Source organism: Petaurus breviceps, unplaced genomic scaffold (genome assembly GCF_028583685.1).
Source record: "Petaurus breviceps papuanus isolate PSGF00001 unplaced genomic scaffold, PetGlider_PUasm1.0 178, whole genome shotgun sequence".
NCBI lineage: Eukaryota > Metazoa > Chordata > Mammalia > Diprotodontia > Petauridae > Petaurus > Petaurus breviceps.
The window spans coordinates 19,258,325-19,281,086 of record NW_027185777.1 but is presented as its reverse complement, the minus strand read 5'-3'; the positions used below and the strand labels follow the sequence as shown (position 1 = coordinate 19,281,086).

The 22,762-nt window shown below is 36.1% G+C and overlaps 1 protein-coding gene across 2 annotated transcripts in view; it reads right to left on the bottom strand.

Moving 5' to 3' along the window:
• The window catches only part of RAB18 (RAB18, member RAS oncogene family), a 508,262-nt gene that overhangs the window by 15,843 nt on the left and 469,657 nt on the right, over positions 1–22,762 (bottom strand). For both annotated transcript variants that reach the window (XM_069086368.1, XM_069086367.1), the window contains one exon: positions 17,324–17,385. In XM_069086368.1, the coding sequence (XP_068942469.1) occupies positions 17,324–17,385 (62 nt within the window). The remainder of the gene's footprint in view (positions 1–17,323; positions 17,386–22,762) is intronic.

The following is a 22,762-nucleotide window of genomic DNA, read 5'->3' as shown; positions in this document are numbered from 1 at the left end:
TCAAATGCAGCTTCACAGAATTTCAGAGTTAGAATGGACCTTATTGGCCATCCAGTCCAATCCATATTTGAAAAATAATTCCTTTTATAACGAACCCAACAAGTGATCAAATCTGGGGCAGCCAGGTAGCACAGGGAGTAAGAGCACCGGCCCCAGTGTCGGGATGACCGAATCCGGGCTCAGACACTTAGCACCCACCCAGAAACACCTGGCCGTGTAACCTTGAGCAAGTTACTTAACCCCAATTGCTTTAAAAAAAAAAAAGAAGTGATCAAATCTTTTCTTAAAGACTCCCCAATAATAGGGAATTAGCTAATTCCACATTCAGAAAGTCCTAACAGGAAGTCTAAATCACTCTCCTTTTAACTCCCTACCCCTAGCTCTATTCTGCCCTCTGGGGCTAAGCAGACCAAGTCTAATCTTTCTTCCAGAAGAGAGCCTTTTAAATACTTGAAGATAGTTACTGTGCCCTACCTATCCCAACCTACTCTTCTCCAGGATAAATATCCTTAGTTCATATAGCATAAACCTAAGTGCTATTCAAGATCCTGGTTACAACATTTTCCTTAATGTCAACAGATTATAGCGCTTTCTCCCAGTGGGAACAGTTCTGTTGCTAACTTGGAGGAAGAGGTGAGTCAACATATAGTAACAGTGTAGCAGAAAAGGAGTAAGCAGCTTTTAGAGATCTGGTATACAGCACTGCATTTATTCACCTGGGGTAGAACACTTGCAAACATCAAGACTGGTCTGACAAAATAAGGAAATTCAGAAGATGATAAAAGAAAAACAAGAACTCCACAGGGTTTACCAGCAGGATAGTGCCCCCATTTCTAAGAAAGCATCCTTTAATGTCATCAAAAGTAAAGCATAAGCAAAACTTAGAGAGATGCAGAATTCTTGGTTCACTAAGAAGGCAGATGAAATTCAGTTTTATGCTGATAGTAACAATCTAAAGCACTTTTAGGATGCCCTGAAGGCTATTTATGGGCCAAAGACCTATGGTACATCTCATCTACTCAGTGTTGATGGAGCCACATTGATGAGTGATAACGACATGATCCTGCAGAGATGGTCTGAACACTTCCATATGTTCTCAACAGACAGTCACTAATCAATGCTGGCACTGACTGTATGCCTCATGTTGAAGTTAATCCTTTTCTAGCCAAATTTCCAACTGAAGAGATTTTGAATACCATCAGGTTCCTCTCCTGTGGCAAAGCACCTGGTAATGATTCTAATCCAGTTGAGATTTACAAAGCAGAGGGTCTGCTGCTCATACAAAAGCTGACTAAAATTTTCCAGATTATATGGAAAGAGGAGGTTATCCCCCAGGAGTTCAAGGATGCCTCCATTGTCCATTTCTATATAAAGGTAAGAGGAATAGATTGTCCTGTGACAATCACAGGGGCTCTCTCTCTTACTCATTTCTGGCAAGAATCTTGCCAGAGTCCTCTTTAATAGAATGATCTTTCACCTGGAAGATGGACATCCAACTGAGACCCAGTGTGACTTCAGAAAGAGCCAAGGAATGGTTGCTATAGTGATTGCTGTCCTACAATTGCTGTCCAGAAGAAATGCCAGCAGCAGAACAGAGGTCTGTATACAACAATCATTGATCTAGGCCTTTGATAACTGTTAGTTGTGAGGGCTTATGGAAAATTATGGCAAAATTTGGTTGCCCAGAGAAATTCATCAGTAATGTATATCAGTGTCATGATGACATGCTTGCAAGTGTTCTGGATAATGCTCTCACGCTTTCCCAGTCACCAATGGAGTGAAACAGAGCTTTGTGCTTCCTCCCATGTTTTTTAGCATGATGTTTTCAGCAATGTTGTCAGACACCTTCAACAAGGAAGAAAATGGCATCAAGACTAATGTGAAAGGAGAGCTGGTGCCATGAATTTTTTTGTTTGCAGATGATTTTGCACTCAATGTAGCCTCTGAGGCTGAGGCAACAAAGTATGGATTGATTCTCTGCTGCTTGTGCTAATTTTGGCCTAAAAGCTAACACTAAGAAAACACAGGTTCTCTACCAATCAGCACCACACCATCCATATGTGGAACCATTGGTTACAGCAAAGGGAGAAATAGTGAATGCTGTGCATAAGTTCACTTACCTTGCTAGTGTACTTTCCAGGGATGGATTCATAGCACTGCCAGACCTAGCTCAGTTTTTGGGATGATCCAAAGGAAAGTGTGAGAGAGAAACTGAAGGTCAACAAAGTTGTGCTGACCTCACTGCAAAACCTGGACAGTCTACCAATGCGATGCCAGGAAACTGAATCACTTCCATCTGAATTGTCTTAAGAAGATTCTGAAGATCATCTGGTAGGATAAGGTATGGGACACTGAGGTCCTTGTTCAAAATGTCTGGAATACCAAGCTTTGTCCATACTGTTGTAATGCCAAACATTTTTGCCTAAAAGACCTATTTTACAGAGAATTCACATAACATAAACACTCACGTGGAGGTCAGAAGAGTGATACAAGAACACTCACAATGTCTCTCTGAAGAATTTTGGAATCAATTGCATGATATGGGAGGCACTGGCAAAGGCCTCTCAGCATGACCTGTCTGCATCAAAGAAAACACTGTTCTCCATGAGAGCAGAATTGCAGTAGTTCAAAAGAAATGTGAGATATGCAAATTTAGAGATATCTCCACTCCAAATGTTAAGGTGGATTCTTTGTGCCTGAGCTGTGGTAAAGCCTTCCAAGTTCTTAGCCTGATCAGTCACGGAGGACACATAGTATCTTGACTCCAACATAGAGATGTCATTTTGGTCTTCTTCCAGAATAAAGGACAACCACTACTACAACACTTTTCATCGTATCAACATCCTTCCTAAAATTTGTTACTGTAATAGTAATGAAATTCGAAGATCCCTTTGTATTGGAAAGCTGAGAGGTACTTAGCACTTAGTTCCAAATTAAGCCTCTGTTAAAGAAACAGAAGGTATGATCCCTTGTTGCTGACATAACAGTAAGGGGCTGGACGGGGAGGAGCTATACCATATTTAAGGAAGAGCACAAGCTGGACAGTCAGAACTTCTTGGGACAAGCTTCTGGAGGCAGAGCCACTGCTGCTGGAGAAAGAATTTCTCTCAGTGAGCATCTGAAGGTGGGGCTGCTGCTGCTGCTGGACTGGAGTTTCCATGGAGAAAATGATTTTGATTTTGAGAATGGAGCTGCTGAAGACTTCCCAGGGCCAGCTGGAACTGCTGAGGAAGCATGACTGTGGTGTCAGTACTTTGTCTATGGCTCTGTTAAGTTTTCTCTTCCCAGGAACAGAGACTGTGAAAGATCTGAGATGAACTGGACACTGTGAGCTTCAATATGGAGCAGGAACTGCATGGAGAGCTGGACAAGGAACTGGAAGTTGTCTGCCTTGGAACCCAGATGACAGTTTGGAGGATTCAGGATATGAGCTACCTGCCTCAAGAGTCAAGATGAAAAAACCTCTCCATGGATACTGAGTAGTGACTGATAAAATTGTAACTACTTGTGATTGAGGGGTGGATGGCCTGTGTATTTTCCACTACCCCTTAAGAGAGTACTGACTGATATTGTAACTTAATTGCACCCCAAAGGTAGAGAACCTGGACTATTGTACTTTGTGTCCCTTAATAAGGGTGACAGAGTTACTGAGTGACTGAATTAAGGAGGCTTGCCTCCTTAAGTGATTGAATGATTGAGGTACTAAGTGACTGAATGATTGAGTTACTAAGTGACTGAATGATTTAATTAAGGACTTTGTGACTGACTAAATTAAAGTACTTTGTTGAAAACTATGTGACCACTTTGGTGAAAACTATGTGGCCATTTTAGTGATAAGTTGAGTTGTGACATGATAAATGCTGTATTCTGATTTTCTGTGATAACTTATAACATTCTTAATGCTGTACCTTGATTTTCTATAAATGTTTTGCACTGATTTGTTATTGAATAAACATAGAGTTTGCTATGCTATGTAATCAGAACCTTGAAATCTGTTCACAGCAGCAGTCCTCTGGAAAGCTGCTCCTGTGTGGCTTTACAGTTACTCAGCATCAGACATTAGTGTATGTTGATGGGTTTTGCTGGACTATCTTTCAAACTCCACCTCTCAACTCTTTCCTTTCCTATTCTTGTATAGGGGGGATGGTTATTTAGGTAGGGAAAAGATTTTTGTAAATGAAGATGACAGATCTGACCAAGGTACAGTACAACAGCAACACTTCTGTCTTATTCCCAGAAACCATGTTGCTCTCAAAAATGCAAAACTATAACATAACATTGGTCAGGATCTAACAGGGTCCCCAAGACTCTAGTATTCCATTTCAACTCCTGCTCTCACTTAAAGCTGAGTTTAGTAATCACAAACTGGGGAATTTAACTTTCCCAAAGGGCACATGATGATATGGACACAATTATTAAACACTTTCATCCTTGAGAAGATATTGATACTAATACTGAGCAAACAGAGAATAGGTACAATGGAATGAGTTTAGGAACAAAATATATATCTAAGAAGTTCTAAAATTTAAACTTGGCAACTAATTTATAATTCTTCTGGGGTTACAGAAAGAAAATGACAGATTCTTTAACTAAGTTTCCATATATGGAAAAACTGGGGTCAGAAAGTATTTACTCCTTCCGGTTAAAGAGAAATAAAATATACTGCACGATCATGTTTCATACTACATTAAGTGCTAAGTAATTAAAACAGACATTTCACAATGTTTTTTATAAGTGTTTTCTACAATTCCAATGAATTTTTGTATTTTGTACAGAATTCTGAGTTATACAAAAGAAAGCATTCCCTTTTTTTCATCTCCAATTTATAGGACAGAGGAAAATAGCATCCAGTTTATTATTCACCATGCTTTTCCACTATACTTTTTTTCAATTGTTAATAGTTTTTACTGGTTTGGAGGAATCTAACAACTGAAGCAGCTGCTCTATATATACACATACAACTATATATTCACATTCTATGACTGCAGATTAACAGGCGTGCCTATTTTTTTGGTATCTGTAATCCAACAGAATAGAATCAATACCTTTAACTTCTGTAGTTTCATCACTGATATTTTAATGCTGCACTTGTATTTTTTTTAAAAATGTCTTTTTTTAAGGAAATGAAGTGTAAGGAACAGAAGGAGTCTTGGCTTGTAACCTGGCAAATTTCAGATTTTAAAAGTTCACCTGTTAGGAGTCAAGATGGTGGAGTAGAAGCAGGACCTCCCCACTGCTCGGGCTTACACCTTCCCCAATCCATGTAAAAAGGGGACTCTAAACAAACTTTGGAGCTGCAGAACCCACAAAATGACACAGAGAAGCTAACCTCCTGCTGAGGACAGCCCGACAGGCCACAAGAAATTGGCCAGCGCAGTGCTCTGGGAGCCAAGCCCAGCCCCACTGAGGCTTTAGACCCAGGAGAGAGAGACTCCAGATCAGCAGCAGCTGTAGCCATTTCCAGAATTATCAACACATAGATGTGAAGGACAAAGTGAGAGGTCAGTGAGTCTGGATGTTGGGGCCCAGTAAGTGGGAGTGCCTGGCTTTTTGCCCCTGGGGCGAGAAGCCTCTGAGACACTGGCACAGCCAGCCAGCCAGCACCACGTGGAAGCTTCAGCTCCTGGCCTGCAGAGTGTAGGGGGACCAAGTACCAGTCTGAGGGGTAATCACTCTTGCTTTAACCTTCTTGGATCTGGACTGCAGTCTAAGGTAGAGGTTCTGGGGTGCGTGTCCATCTTGTAAGAGCGTGTGGAGACCTCAGAGAGGGCACCCATCTAATACTTCCGTGGCAGCTGAGAAAACCCCAGCATTTGGGACAAAAGCTCACCTGTCTGGTGGCAGAGTCCTACTGTGGCAAAAAGCCCAGGGGTCAAGTGACTGAGGGGTGACATGACCAGGCAAAGGAAACAAAGCAGACAGAAGAATCCAACATTACACTCCTATTTTGGGGACAAAAAGGAGCAAAGCATGGAACAGGAGGAAAACAGTAAAGTCAGAACTCCTGCACCAAAAGCTTCAAAAGGAAAATATGAGCTGGTTACAGGCCATAGAGGACCTTAAGAAGCAGGTAAGAGAAGTGGAGGAAAAACTGGGGAAAAAAAATGAGAACAATGAAATGAAGAAAATTACGAAATGAGAGTCAACAGCCAGACTGAGGAAAATCACACCTTAAAAAATAAACTAATTCACATGGTAAAAGAGGCTCAAAAAGGCAATGAGGAGAAGAATGCCTTAAAAAACAGAATTTGCCAGATGGAAAAAGAATCTCAAAAGCTCAATGAGGAGCATCATTGCTTCAGAATTAGACTGGAGCAAATGGAAGCTAATGACTTTATGAGAAATCAAGATGCTGTTAAACAGATCCAAACAAATGAAAAGAATTCGAAGGCAATGTGAACTATCTCATGGGAAAAACCACTGACCTGGAAAATTGAGCCAGGAGAGATAATTTAAAAATTATTGGACTACCTGAAAGCCATGGCCAAAGTAAGAACCTAGAAATCATCCTCCAGGAAGTTCTCAAAGAAAACTGCCCTGATGTTTTAGAGCCAGAGAGCAAAATAGAGGTTGAAAGAATCCACCGATCACCTCCTGAGAAAGATCCCAAAAAGAAAACTCCTAGGAATATTATAGCCAGGTTCCGGAATTCCCAGATTAAGGAGAGAATTTTACAAGCAGCCAGGAAGAAACAATTTGAATATTGTGGAAACACAATCAGGATAACCCAGGATCTGGCAGCTTCTACACTGAGGGATTGAAGGGCTTGGAATATGATATTCTGGAGGGCAAAGGAGCTGGGATTAGAACCAAGAGTCACCTACCCAGTAAAACTGAGTATCATGTTTCAGGGGAAAATATGGTCATTCAGTGGAATAGAAGACTTTCAAGCATTCTTGCTGAAAAGACCAGAGTTGAACAGAAAATTTGACATTCAGATACAAGAAGCAAGAGAAGCATAAGAAGGTAAACAGGGAAAAGAAATCATAAGGAACTTACCAAAGTTGAACTATTAACATTCCTACATGGAAAAACAATAATTGTAACTTATGAAACTTTTCTCAGTAGTTGAAGGGAATAGAAATATATATGTCTATATATGAGGGTATATGGGCATATGAATACATATGTGAATGTGTGTATATGTGTTTACAGGTATACATAGATAGAAGGCACAGGACCAATTTAACAGGAAGGGATGATACTTAAAAGGTGAAATTAAGAGGTGAGAGAGGAATATAATGAGAGGAGATGGGGAGAGACAGATTGGGGTAAACTATCTCACACAGAAGAGGCAAGGGAAAATGGTTACAATGGAGGGGAAGAATAGGAAGGCAAAAGGGAATGAGTCAACCTTATTCCCATTGAATTTGGCTTGAGGAGGGAATGAAATACACACTAAATAGGGTATCTCACCCTCCAGGAGAATAGGGGGGGAAGGGGATGAGAGGGGGGATAATGGGAGGGAGGCGGGGCGGGGGGGGGGAAGGGAAGTTGGAAGCACCCACTTTTGAAAAGGGATGGGATCAAAGTAGAGATTAGAACAAGTGGGAGGTGGAATAGGAGGGAGGGAAATATAGTCAGTCTTTTACAATATATCTACTATGTTATTGTTTTGCATTAGCCACACATGTACAACCTATACTGAACTGCTTATCTTCCCATTAAGGGTAGGTGACAAGAAAGGAAGGGAATGAATCTGGAATTCAAAGTTTTAAAATCAAATACTCAAATATATATATATATATATATATATATATATATATATGTATATATATGTGTGTGTGTGTGTGTATATATATGTAATATATATATATACTATTATTAATACCATCTTACATGTAATTGGGAAATAAGATATACAGGCACTGAGGCATAGAGATCCACTGGAAAAGTCGAAAGGGGTATGGGAGAAAATATGAAAGAGAACAGATTGGAGGAGGGGATATCCTGTGGGACTGCTATTTTGGGGTGGTGGGTAGAGGAAAAACAGGGAGAAAATTTGTAACTCAAAATCTGGCAGAAACCAATGATGTAAATCAGCAGTTAATAAAGCATTAAAAAAAATCCTAGAGGGTATAGGAATAAGGGGAGCTTTCCTTAAAATATTAAAATATCTATCTAAAATCATCAACAAGCATTATCTCACAGCGAGTAAGAGCACCAGCCCCAGAGTGGGGATGACCCGGGATCAAATCCGGGCTCAGACACTTAGCACCCACCCAGAAACACCTGGCCGTGTAATTACGAGCAAGTTATTTAACCCCAATTGCTGAGGGGCGGCCAAGTGGCACAGTGAATAAGAGCACCAGCCCCGGAATCAGGATGACCTGGGATTAATCCGGGTTTTGCTACTTAGCACCACACCCCGAAATAACTGGCCATGTAATCTTGAGCAATTACTTAACCCCAATTGCTTTAAAAAAAAAAAAAAGCAATCATTATCTGTAATGGGGACAAGCTAGCCACCTTCCCAGTAAGATCAGGAGTTAAGCAATGATGCCCATGATCACCTCTATTATTCAATACTGTAACAGAAATGTTAGCATTAGCAGTAAGAAAAAGAAATTGAAGGAATTAGGCCAATGAGGAAACAAAACTATCACTCTTTACAGATGATATGATGATATACCTAGAGAATAAACTAAAACACTATTTGAAATAATTAATAACTTCAGCAAGTTGCAGAGTATAAAATAAACCTGCATAAATCATCAGCATTTCTATATATTGCCAACAAAACCCAGCAGCAAGTGATAGAGAAATTCCACTTAAAATAACTACAGACAATATAAAATATTTGAAAGTCTACCTACCAAGACAAACCCAGAAACTATATGAACACAATTAGAAAACAGTTTTCACACAAATAAAATCAAATCTAAGCAACTGGAAAAATATCAATTTCTCATGGGTACACCAAGTTAATATAATATTCAGTGCCATAGCAATCAAACTACCAAAAAATTATTTTATAGCGGTAGAAAAAGTAAAAACAAAATTCATCTGTAAGAACAAAACAGTCAAAAATATCAAGGGAGTTAACAGAAAAAAAATGCAAAGGAAGGTGGCATATCCATACCAGATCTAAAACTGTATTATAAAGCAGCAATCATCAAAACTATTTGGCACAGGCTAAGAAATACACGTGGAATAGATTAGGTACACAAAACATAGTAGTAAATGACTATAGTTAAGTTACTGTTTGATAAACACCAAAACTCCAGCTTTTGGAATAAGAACTCACTATCTGACAAAAGCTGCTGGAAAAACTGGAAAATAGTATGGCAGTAAACTAAACATAGACCAAGATAAGGTCAAAATGAGCATATGAAAGCTGATACTTTAAGCAAACTAGGAGAGCAAAGGAAGAGTTTTTCCCTGTCAGATCTATGAAGAAGGGAAGAATTTATGACCAAACAAGAGATAGAGAACATTATGAAATATAACATATTTTTGATTAAATTAAATTTAAAGTTTTTGCACAAACAAAAACAATGCAATCAAGATTAGAAGGAAAGCAGAAAGCTGGGAAACAATTTTTTTCATAAGGCTCATGTTATTTATTTATCATTTATAATGTGTTCCCAAAGCACTACAGAATATTAAATATTTATAGGTAATTTTATGCTACTACTGGTACATGATATCAATACACTATTAATTCCTGGAAGTGCTGGTGGATTGGGCTTTAAAAACAAGGTACTGCCAGCTGGAATTCCTGCCTGTATAGTATTTATGAAAAAAAAAAAAGAGAAGAGAAGAAGAGCTATTTTGGAGTTCAAAACTTTCATGAAAGCACTAGTCCTTTGGATAGGTTTTTATTTGTTTAAATTATAATTTGGGGGGTTTGAACATCCTTTTAACAATCCAGAACAAATGAACATTGATGAAAAGTGGATTAAAGAAATCCAGGCTCTTAAATGAGCTACTCTGAAGAAGCTTTTGTCTTCAGAACTGCCTGCACATGTACATTAACCTCATCAGACTGAATGTTTTTCCTTTTCCATCAGCTCAGATACCAAGCATGGGAGTAGCTTTTCTTGGAGTGAGAGTTTGATATCAAGGCCATTCCACCCTGTCACCATTTCTATTTGGCCTCAACTGCATTTCTCTTCTGGCACCTTTGGTCTAGTGTTGTTTGAAAAACACAAGAATTTCTTCTAAAACTTGAGACTTTTTCCACCAAGGTGGCCATTTTCTCTGCTGAAATTGTCTGGGCAGGACAACCTTTGCTCTTTAATAGATTGGAATGGGGGGTGGGTGGGTTCTGAGATGGTCTGTTGTGCCTATAAAGACTGCTATATTGGTATAAAAATACCAGTCATTTCTTCTTAACTCCACATCCACCCACATCAAATCCTCCCTTGTAATAAAGTAAAATCTAACCCAGGGGTTCATGACCTTTTGTTTATTTTTTTTGTTATGCAGGATTTTAATACAATAAAAATTATATACAATAAACCTTAGAGCAATGTGAAATTAACCTTTTAGACTGAAGGTAAGAATTTTTAATTGTATTTTTAATTTATGTAATAAAACAATCATTTCTATAACATAATAAAGATGACTGCACATGAAACTATAAACCTACTATGCACAACTTGCTATTCCTTTCAAATATACAAATTATATCAAAATTTTAAGTAGTTTTTTTTATTTTTCTTTATTAATTTATTTTTAGTTTTCAACATTCACTTCCACAAGATTGAGCTTCAACTCAAGTTCCAAAATTCTCAACTCTCCCCTCCCCTCACCCCACGAGGGCATGCATTCTGATTACCTCTTTTCCTGATCTGCCCTCCCTTCTATCACGCTCCCCACCTCCCCATCTATTTTCCGATAGGGCAAGATAGATTTCTATACACCATTGCCTGTATATCTTATTAGGGAAACTATTTTTATAGCCAGTGTCTCTGATAAGGTCTCATTCCTCAAGCATATAGAGAACTGAGTCAAATTTATAGGAACAAAAGTCATTCCTCAATTCAAAGTATATGAACAGGCAGTTTTCTGTTAAGAAATAAAAGCTAGGGGGTGGCTAGGTGGCACAGTGAATAGAGCACCAGACCTCAAGTCAGGAGGACCTGAGTTCAAATCCGTATCAGATATTTAATACTTACTAGCCATGTGACCTTGGGCAAGTCACTTAACTCCAACTGCCCTGCCTTCCCCTTGCAAAAAAAAAAAAAAAGAAAGAAAAGCTGTCTATAGCCATATGAAAAAATGCTCTACATAACTGATTAGAGAAATGCAAAGAAATAAAAAAATCTCTCAAGTACCACATCATGCTTACTGGACTGGCTAATAGGCTAATATGACAAAAGGAAAACTATAAATGCTGGAGATGCGAGAAAACTGATATGATAATGCATTGTTGGTGGAGATGTGAACAGATTCAACCATTCTAGAGAGCAATTTGGAACTATATCCAAAGGGCTATAAAACTGTGCATGTCCATTGATGCAGCAATACCACTACTAGGTCTATATGCCAGAGATCATAAAAAAGTGACAAGGACCCATATGTGCAAAAATATTTATAATAGATCTTTTCATGGTGGCAAAGAACTGGAAATTGAGGAGATGTCCATCAATTGGGGAATACTACAAGTATTAGCATATGAATGTAATGGAATACTATGGTGCTATAGGAAATGTTGAGCAGGCAGGATCTCAGAAAAACCTGGAAAAACTTCCATGAAGTGAAATGAGCAGAACACAGCAACAGCAATATTGTTCAATGAAGAACTGTGAATGACTTAGCTCTTTTCAACAATACAATGATCCAAGACAATTCCAAAAGACTCATGATGGAAAATGCTATCTACATCCAGAGAAAGGAACTATTAAGTCTGAAAGCAAAAAAAAAGCTTACTATTTTCATTTTTTTTAATTTATTCTTTCTTATGGTTTTTCCCTAAAAAAAAAATCCCTTTTGCTCTGTTTCTTCTTTCACACTATGACTAATGTGGAAATATGTTTAATATTATTGCACATGTATAAGCTATAAGAGATTACTTGCTGTCTTCGGGAGGCGAAGAGGAGGGAGAAAAACTGGAAACTCAAAATCTTGTAAAAAATTAATGCTGATAACTTATCTTCACATGTAACCGGAAAAATAAAATGCTATTTACAAAAGAAAAACTATATAATTCTCCTAAAACACACACACAAAAATATCCACTTTCCCAATAATCAATTTTTTAAAAAGACTCTACTAAAATAGTAAGTTTTAAGAAAATGGTAGTTATTAATATTCAATGTAAAACTGGGTCTAGGGAGTGTATAAATGCTTAAACACTGAATGAGGTCATTTTAAAAAGTATTTATTACAGCTATTAAGAAAGGGATCAAAGGATTATCTACACAGAGGAACCTCAGAAGTTACCTAGACCAGCACTTCTTACACTATGGGTCACGACCCCATAAGGGGTCAACATAACAATGTGGAGGTCACGAAAAATTTGGCAACAGTAAAAGACTTCTCAACACACAGTAACCAAAAATTAATTCAAATTCAAATACTTAATGAATCTGAGGTGTTTCTGGCAGTATTTGCCCATATTGCATTGTACAACTTCACTGAAGCCTTGGTTCTGGGCATAGCATTTGAGGATTAAAATATCAAAATATTGATCCAACTCTGAAAAATGCTGAAGATGCTCTACACCCTGCAGTATCAAATATTCTACCAAGATTTAATTCTTTATGTAAAAATAAACAAGCATATCCATCTCATTTGTATGCAAATTTACCTTCATCTTTAATAAATGGTAAAATTATATGTATACTAAAGAATTGTTTTTAAATTTCTTTATGATTTATCAGTAAAGTTTGATTTGTATACCTATTTTATATACCTATATACTTGGGGTCATGTAAAAATTTCTAGGTCCAAAAAGGGTCACAAGTGGAAAAAGTTTAAGAAGCCCTGATCTAGACCAAGTCCCTCATTTTACAGATATGGAAATTGAGGCTCAGGAAGGTCAAATGACTTGCCTATGGTCTTCTGGGGATTAACTATCAAATAGGATTTGAATCTAAGTCCTCCCATTCCAAAGTCAGTAGTTCCAAGGACTATTACTCTACCTTAAACTTTATTACATATAAAGTCAATTAAGAATAAATTTTTTAACTTGGTAGGTACACAGACTACGGAAGGGACCCTTAAAAGTCATCTAGGCCAATATCCTAATTCAGATGAAGAAACGAAGACCCAGAAAGGTGAGATGACTTGCCCAAGGTAAACATAGGCAGTGGCAAGCAGAGACAGGATTCAAATTCAGGTCCTTTTTGACTCCAAGTTCATGGATCTTTTTATTACCCTGCCAATGAAAGCTCTTGCTTCATATATTTGGAGCTGAGAGGCCCATTTCACTAACAAGGGTGGTCATACTAAAGAGAAGATCTGGCAAACCAAAAACAGTGATAACAGGCAACTAGAGAAACTCTAGAGTGAGGAATCTCAGTAACAATATTCAGCTTGTACGGATGGATGATCTCAATGTGGGCATTCCCTCCATGATGCAGATCACACACCATTCATGACTGCCTACCCTGTCCATGTCTTTCCATGATTTATACAAAGGGGGGTTGACTCAACATGTTAAGGACCTACTTCAAGTTCTCTTGACATCAAAAGGATAACAATGGGACAAGCAACATCTAATCTTTGTTTCTACATGAACAGCCCCCACGAGCATTTTTAGCTTGGATGTTACTTTACTTGGATGTTACCATACTCTACTTTAGCCATTTTCTGGGGGATTTTTAATGTCATAGTATTTTATAATTCGTAGTCATATACTATCACGAAAATACTGGTTTTCAGAAGATGGGTCTTGATTTAGAGGTGAGAAAATTAAGGTCATTAAAAGAGACTGACAACTTCTCAAAGACAATCCAGGTCACTAGCTCCTTCCTGTTTAATTCTGTGTCCAATTAAATTACGATAAATTCACTTAGAGCTGAAGGGGTCATTATAAGTCATCAGTCCAACTTCTTTTTGCAGATAAAGAAACTGAGGCTGAGCAAAGTAAAGGGACATGTTCAAGATAGCAAAGCCATTAAAAGGCTGAGTTAGGATTCAAATGTCAGTCTGCTGACTCTAAATCCATGTGCCGTGAGGGTATATGAAAGCTAAGCTTGAGGCTGCTATTTTCCTGTCCAATAACATATCTTAAACATCTTTCCCTTTCCATGGTGCAAATTATTAATAAAAACTGTAAATATTAAGTCAAAGTTAAACTTAGTTTTGCTAAATGATTCTGCATAGTATGTCTCTCATTCAGGGATTAAGTGATGCACATTACATATATAATAACAGTCTTCAACTTGTAATTATCACAGATGACTTGGTATCAGGAGGGGACCTAACATAAGAGTCATATATATAAGGCCTACGCCTAAGAAATATATATACTAAGGATGCCCTTTTATGGGTTAACTATGAAACAATGTATGAAAGAAAATTTGACATGTACATATAGACACTTTGTTGGAAGTAGTGCCTAGCTCTATCAAGTTAAATTTTTTTTTTCAAGTAAAACATAAACACACTGATATTTTATATGTTCTAACACTTATAGTCAATTGTATAGAATGAAATGACTTTTAAAAGTATAAGCACTGGATTTTTTAAAAAGTTTTATGCATTAAAAGAGTAAAAAAACAATAAGGACAATGAGATCTTCTATCCTCTATATCTTTTAAGTCAACTGTAAAATAAAGACTGTTCTATCATAGAATACCACTTACAAAGACCTTTGTGTTCCCTGTTAATGCTTTCATCAAAGATGCACTTAATGTAGAGGTGAAGATGCCACAGAGAACCAGATTAAAAAGGTAACTGGGAAATATTTAACAAATACAACACAGATTAGGTTAATAGGTGGCTCTAAGTCAATATTTTACAATCATATGATTTAGTGGCCACATTTCTATTTGAGTTTTACACCACTGCTGCAGATTATTCTCATAAAAATTTTCATATGGATGGGAAACTAAGACATTTGGGTTGGTAGTTACTAATGGAGACAGTTGGTTTTTAAATAAAAAAAAAGTTCCAAGATTATCCTACTCCAAATACATACTTGATCTAGTTCAGTCATTTTCTCCACCTTTGTTCTCATCAGAAACATTTTCCTCCTCCACACAAGTACACTGATGACTATGATGCTGAGAGTCCAAATATGATGGCTCCATTTTTCTTGATGGTGATCAGTCATAAAAAATGTTTGCAGAGTTTTCCCATCTTTTGTCTGTTGTCCCCTTCAAATTTTTTCCTTAAATGCCCTTAGGGAAATTTTGCTTGATTAAAGCCAAACCTAACCCACTCTATTTGCTAAATAGGAGAAAATATTATACTTGCTTGCTTTTGTATAGCTCTATGAAATATTAAGACGACAGGAACTCTCAAATTTTCTGAGACTTGCTACGTAATTAAGCAGTTATTACAGTGTTATTTGACAATTCTTTTACTTACAATTTCCTTCTTGTATTTAAATTTAAGAAATGTTAAAAAGATTTCAGGATAAGATATTATGAGTACAAAGGACCTTAAAAATCATATTGTTCAATCTCATTTTATAAACAAAAAAACTGAGATCCAAAGAAACTGAAGGACTTAACCAAAATCACAAAATGTATATACATAGCATAAGGCTGGGATATGAACCTGTGTCATTTAACTGCAAATACAGTCATATAATACACATTAAAGTATTCAAACTAAGTTTAAAAATGTTAATATCCCAAAGAGATGATAGAATCAAGGACTTATTGGTTGTTGCTTGTTAATGATTTTTTTTAAATAAAATTTTGTTAATATCTTTGGTTTTTATATAATCTATATTTCCCATTAAATCCTTCTCTTCTCCCTTCCCAGAGGGTGCATACCTCACAATTTTTTAAGTTTTAAAAATGAAGAGTACCAGTTCAAGTAAAACAAATCAACACACTGAAAAAATGGAAATGTTTTACAATCATAATGCAAAGAGGGAATGGAGATGCTTTTTCATCTCTTTCAGTTTGTTTTGATTTTTTTTTAAAAAAAAAGTTCCTGAAATATGAGAGTTCAGAAGGGAAAAAAAATTTACGTTGTCTGACAAAGATAACCAATTCCAAGGACGGGGAGAAATAAATGGAAAGGGTAGTTAGGAGTGGTTAAGGGGAAGAAAGATATTCATCCTGGTATTACCCTCACTCCTGAAAAGTTCAGGCCTTCCAAAAACCAGCAGATAGATTGGGGGTGATGGATTAACAATTAAAATAAAGACTCTGGAGAAAAAGCCAACTCAGGAAGAAACAATTTATAAGGGCCAAGAAATATCATAATATGGCTATTCTGTATTACCAGAGGGAATCTCGGAAATTCTGATTATCTTATTGGAGGATACCCATGAAGCTAGGTTGGTTCCCTAACAAACACTAAGAATATGATGATTCCATGAAAAACTGAGGTTCCTGACTCTCTGGGACTACTTAGAAATACACTGGAATCCCCAAAGTACCCATGGAAATAAGCAGCCTTCAGTCTATCTTGCAGATCACAGATGATTGATGTGTTTATTTTCCAGTACTACTTAAGAACAACCACACAAGACTTGTTCCAGCACCCTGGAGCAGCTTGTTTTTTACCAGGCAGTTATATTACTATGTCCTCTTGCTAAGACAGTAACATAAGGGATTCTAATTAGGATGATAGTAAATGACAATCTACACAATAAAAGAGAAATAAACTAAATCAAGGAAGAATGCCATATGTTGATAAGAAAGGCATCTGGCAAATTACCAAACTTTACAAATAGAATGTTAAAATAGGGGGCGGCTAGGTGACTCCTCAGTGAATAGAGCATAGAACATCAGCCTTGGAGAAAGGAGGACCTGAGTTCAAATCTGACCTCAGACATTTAACACTTACTAGCTGTGTGACCTTGGTCAAGTCACTTAACCCCAATTGCCCTGCCTTCCCCCCCCCAAAAAAAAGAATGTTAAATTCCAATTTGATATCTACACTTTCACTACATTTCTTCCTACACAAGTGCCTTGAGTGTTAATTCATACTGAATGGCATTTCAATATCTGAGACACTCAAGTTGAAAATATTTGATTTCTTTTACATTTCTAAGTCCATCCTTCCCCAAAGGTCCTAATAACTTTGAAATCAAGTATTTCTCACATTTTTTAAACTGGTAACAAATTATCATAACCTCTGAGATCTAATAAAAACCTATCTTTAAGAATACTGTATATATCTTTATTAGATTCCCAAACATTGATGCTTTATAGACGGGATTATACTAAGCATACACAAAACTCACCCATATTGCAAGCTTAGCTTTATTTCCATCAACTGAAATAGTCTTCACCTTGAAGTCAACACCTGGAAAAGATAACATTTACTTAAGTCTACAGTAGCCAATCATTTTAAAAATCAACTATATAGACATATATGTAAAACAACTCCCAAAACAGAATTTTTTAAAAGTCGTATGTCCAAATGTATAAAATAGCTTGGAGATAAGAGAGAAGGCATGGTATGGGGGAAAGAATTCTAGATATGGAGCACAGGACCTTGGCTCACTGCAGAGAAAAGTGAACTGAACCAGGAAAACAATTTATACAGTAACAACAACATTGTAAAAGGGCAAAAGACCCTGAAAGACTTTTAGACCTCTAATCAATGCAATGTCCAGTCATGACTTTGATGAAGCATGCTACCCAACTTCTTGCAGAAGAGTTACAGACTCAAGGTGTAGAATGAGACATACATTTCTGGACATGGTAAATGTGGAACTTGTTTGCTTAAACAAACCTCTTACAGGAACTGTGTTTTCTCCTTCTATTGGGGATAAGAAGAACTACTGATAAAGTTGCCCAGAAAGGGGAGGGGAGAGGGAGGAGAGAGAGAGAGAGAGCGACCATTGAGCATTTTTTTTAATAGAAGAGAATAAAAATTCAGAAGGAAACACAGATGAGCACAACTTTGACATATCTTGAATTTATTATATACTTTTCTTTTAGAGCAATTAAAAAAAAGACACTCATGATTTCATGTATAATCCTTTTTTCAAGTCTACAGAATATAAGGAAATGTTCTTTATAATGATGTTCCTTAAATTCAAAATAAAAATATAAAATCCGGAGAGAAAAAGAAAAGCTGAAGTCAAAATATGTACAAAAGAAAACAAGGTCAGAGTTTAACTGAGACACAAAGGACAAGTTTGGAATGAATATGACAGATTTATTACGTAGTTTTAAAAATGCAAACTATATGAAATATACGCACAGCTGAATATATAATTATTTTTCTGTTCTTTGTATATAGAAATATTTGTGTTGTACATCTTTACCAACACAATACCAAAATAAGACAAGCTGGGCTGGAATCCAGCAGTACCACTAATACTTCCCATCTGAATGACATCCCGCACCATCACTTGCCTTCTCTGGGCCTTGGTTTCCTCATTTGTAAAATAAAAGGGCTAAAGAAGACAATCTTAAAAAGTTCTTCCTAGATCTAAATCTATGATTCTGTGATATATTCAGGAGGCTTTTATTTGATTTTGTGTAGACATGTAACATTTTAGAGGGTAGTCACAAAAGTACAAGAGCTTGTGGTTTCTTGCTATCATCATATAGAATGAGAAGTCAAAAGCTGAAGCTTACTAACTTAAGCCTCAATCATGTGTCTATTTTTTTAAATGCCCTTTTAATCTGATTATATCTGCCTTTGCCCTACCTTCTGCCCCATTCATCTCATCCTGTACTACAAAACACAGCGAGGAGAAGTCTGAGAGTTGCTCTTCAGATCAGAGAACCTTTAAAAGGCTGATATTTCAGTCCCAGACTGCTTCTCATTCCTGCCAATAGTCAACTAAGCCCTTACCTGCAACTGTTGTGACACATTAAAATTCATATTTAAATTATCTATTAAATGCTCATTTTTTACTATCAACTTCTCTTTTGCCCTATACTCTTTATTTTTGAGTACAACACAAAATTTGACAGAACTTCATTATAATAGATATCCTTTTATTATTAGAAAGTCACTTAATATATAATTTGAAATGACTAGATATGAGTAGATAAGAGTTAATAGTTTTGTGTTTAAATTCCTAAAAATCTTAAGAGCCTATCAAGATCACAAAATTTTATGAAAACCTTTTCTCAGAGCTAATTTACACAAAAGGGGGCAAGCTCTTCATAAGCAGTCACATAAGGTTTTGCTACAGCTGCTCAACAATCTCTCCCTTTCCAGGAAAAGAGGCTTAAATATGCCATCTGGCTCAAATGAATGGTAAGTGCCCAAACCTCTTTCATGAATATCAAAAATGTGTCTTGCTTTCCCCAGTGACCAGAGGGAAAACATTAGCACACAAAGCTTGGAAAGAACATTTCCAAAAGATCTTATTAGTTCGTCACAATTCATTTAGAATAACCTCAGCTAAGAAAAATGTATGCTTACAGAGCACCTGTCAGTAGTATGGAAATAAAGAAAACTCTTAGACGTTCAGGATGATCAGGGGAAGGTTTTGCATACAAATTAGGTATCAATCTAAATTAAGCCAAGCCTTCCTCCACAAACACTAAAGAATGACTTTTGCTTTTTTTTTTTTTTTTAAGTTTTGGTGGTAAAGATTATGAATTACTTGACTGGAAGGACCAAGTATACAATGGCTTAGAGGATACTCCTAGAGAATCCCTTGAGGTAGTAAATCACTCACTCCCCTAGGTATCCCATTAAGATTTCAATTTTTTCTATTTTCTTTTATTCTATTATAAAGAAATCAAATTAAACTTTTCAGTAAGTTAAGGAAAGAAAACAAATAAATGAAAGAATATGTAATTGTAATTCTAACGACACTAAAAAGGTAATAACTGAAAAATTAATAGCTTAAACTACAGCAAATTAGAAACATTGTCAATGTGATGTTTTCCTGAACAAATTAAAATATCTAACTTTATATATGCTTGTTTACTTATTTGATTATTGTCAAGTCAGAAAATGTATTCACCACTATTGATTACCACGCATGTTAATCTTTCACAAATTCAAGCTTAAAATTACAAAGCTAAACACATATATTCATATGCTACAAACGCTTATTCTAAAAAATATTTTAAGGGAACTGCTTATTACTGTGAAGATTGGGTGTCTTATTAAAGAACTTCTCTGTCAAAGCAAAAAAGGCCACACAGCAGAAGTAGCTGACATCTTGATAATTACAAACTCCACCTGGCAAAATAGTAGGTAAGGGCAGATTTAAGCAGCTTCTATCTAACATTAGCTAACCATGACTTAAGAGTCACATAAATAAAAGTATGGATATCAAGTCAACTGACCTGAAAAGTATGTTATATTGAGATATGTGTGCTCAAGGCAGTCAACAATTATATGTGCTACAGATGTACAGGCAGATTTATGAAGAAGAAAAAAAAGGATGTCTAAGCAGGGCAGAAAAAAACTAAAAATAAAAAAGATCTGAAGAAACAAAGAAAAATAAAAGACAATGTAACAAGTTGACAAATGGAAGAAATAAACTGCAGAAAAGAAGAAAACAGATGCATTTTATTTTTATATTACCTACATTTCCCAGTCCCTCTCAACTCCAGAATTTTATTCTTGATAAACTCATTTCAAGCAATGTAAGGAATTTTAGCAGTCGATTAAAACTATTAGCTCCACAGTTATCAAAAAGACTGAGAAAAAGAGCCATAGAAAGTAGAGAATAAAAGTTTTTGGATAGGCAGTCTCATTTATTTAAACTATAACTATCATTTGTATGGAAGAATATCTGTATACATTCTTAACATTTCACCATTTAGTAAATGTTTTTCTAGCATTTAAGAAAAAAAAAGTATTATAAATGCTCTTCTACCAAATCATATTTGGATGCCTCATCAAGGTAAGGTGGTGCGTCCAGATTCACTATGCCAAAAAAAAACCCTCAAGTTCTGACAAGTCTATAAAGGTCTTGAATACAGTGATGACCTACATATCTCCTATCTCAGAACCATAACAGAAAAAGAGACTCATCACCAGACTGGCTGAAAGGTAATGAATTTTTCAGCCACCATTCCTCCTGAGCATCTGTTTCAGTAGTGAGGAATACCCACACAAATGAAATCATAGGTTGTGGAATTATTTAAATATATTAAATGAAGCATCAACAAATAATCACTCTCCTGAAATAAGATTTTCAAGTAGAGAGCTTTCTTAAAAATAGGACCACTCTACGTAGAAATATAGTTATCAAATACAGTACAAAATTAAGAAAAATTTTTGACTCATTGTTTATCCCTGACCACCTTAAAAAGCTTCTGGAAAGATACCACTAAATTTGTGACTTTTCTAAGAGTAGAACAAAGCACCAATTTTGCATAGTCTCCAAAAATCCAACACTGGTAATAAAATCCAGCATTAAGTAAAAAATTTTAAGTCAAAAGATAATTAGCAAACAGAACAAATTCCTGTGTAAATGACCTCTCATTCCTAAGCAGTATCAAAAACAAAATAAATGATAGGCAGTCCCAAATTGAAACTAATTATCTTCCAAATTAATTTAATAACCAAAGGACAGAGATTATGAAATGTAAACAGATAATTTCAATTCCATGAAACAGAAAACTTTTTCCACAAAAAAATCAGTAAAGATGAGGGGGAAAAGGAGGTAGGAGTATTTACCTCATCTCTCTGATAAGGCTCTGATATCTAAGATATATAAGAAATTAGTACAATTGTGTAAGATCAAGAGCCATTTCCCAATGAATATGCTATTGAAAAATATGAAAATAATTCTTTAAGAAAACCACTGAGTTTTCTACTTATATTCAGGGAAAATGACAAAGAAAAAATGAAGAGAAGAAAGGCAAATGAATACACTATTGTTGGAAATGAATTGGTCCAACCAATCTGAAAAGCAATTTAGAATTTAAGTTAAAAAAAATGGCAAAATTCTTTGATCCAGAGATTCTTTGACTAGGTTTAGGACAAGATTGGACAAGAGACACTAATGACTTCATAAAACAAGATATCCTAGAACATGGTCAAAATACTGAGGGGAAAAAAATCAGAAAATGTAAGATATATTGAAATCAACTGGGAACAAAAAGTCAAGAAAGACCGAATTTCAGTATCATCAATCTACCTGAAAACTCTGACCATAAAAAATCCCACCCAGACACATTTTAAGAAATCATAAAGAAAAACTCCCCAGAGCTATTTAGAACCAGGTTGGCAAAATGAAATTGGAAAAAAATCTGCTTATCATCTTCTGAAAGGTGTGGCACTGTGTTCTAATGAACATAAAAGCAAAAATCCAGAGCTTCCAGGTCAAAGAAGAAAACATGGAAAAAAAGAGTTCTGTAATACAAAGAAACCACAAATAGGATCACAAAAGCCCTGGAAACAACCACAAAAATGAAAGTGGAGCTTGGAATATGATATTCCAATAGGCAGAAGATAAAGACTTTTAACTAATAACTTATCTAGCAAAGCTGGGTATAATCTTACAGAAGAAATACAGACTTTTAATACATAGAGGACTTCCAAGTATTTCTGATGAAGCAGAGGTGAACAGATATCCTGAAGTGCAAAAATAAAATAAAAACAGAGGTAAATAATTATAGGAAAAAACTATTATGATGTATTTTGAGCAAGGGAAAAAAACAAGTGTTCCCTAAGAATCCAGATGTTCTTCATGGGTACAGTTTCACTGTTTTGATTATTTTAAGAGAAAAAAGGAAAGGAAAGGAAA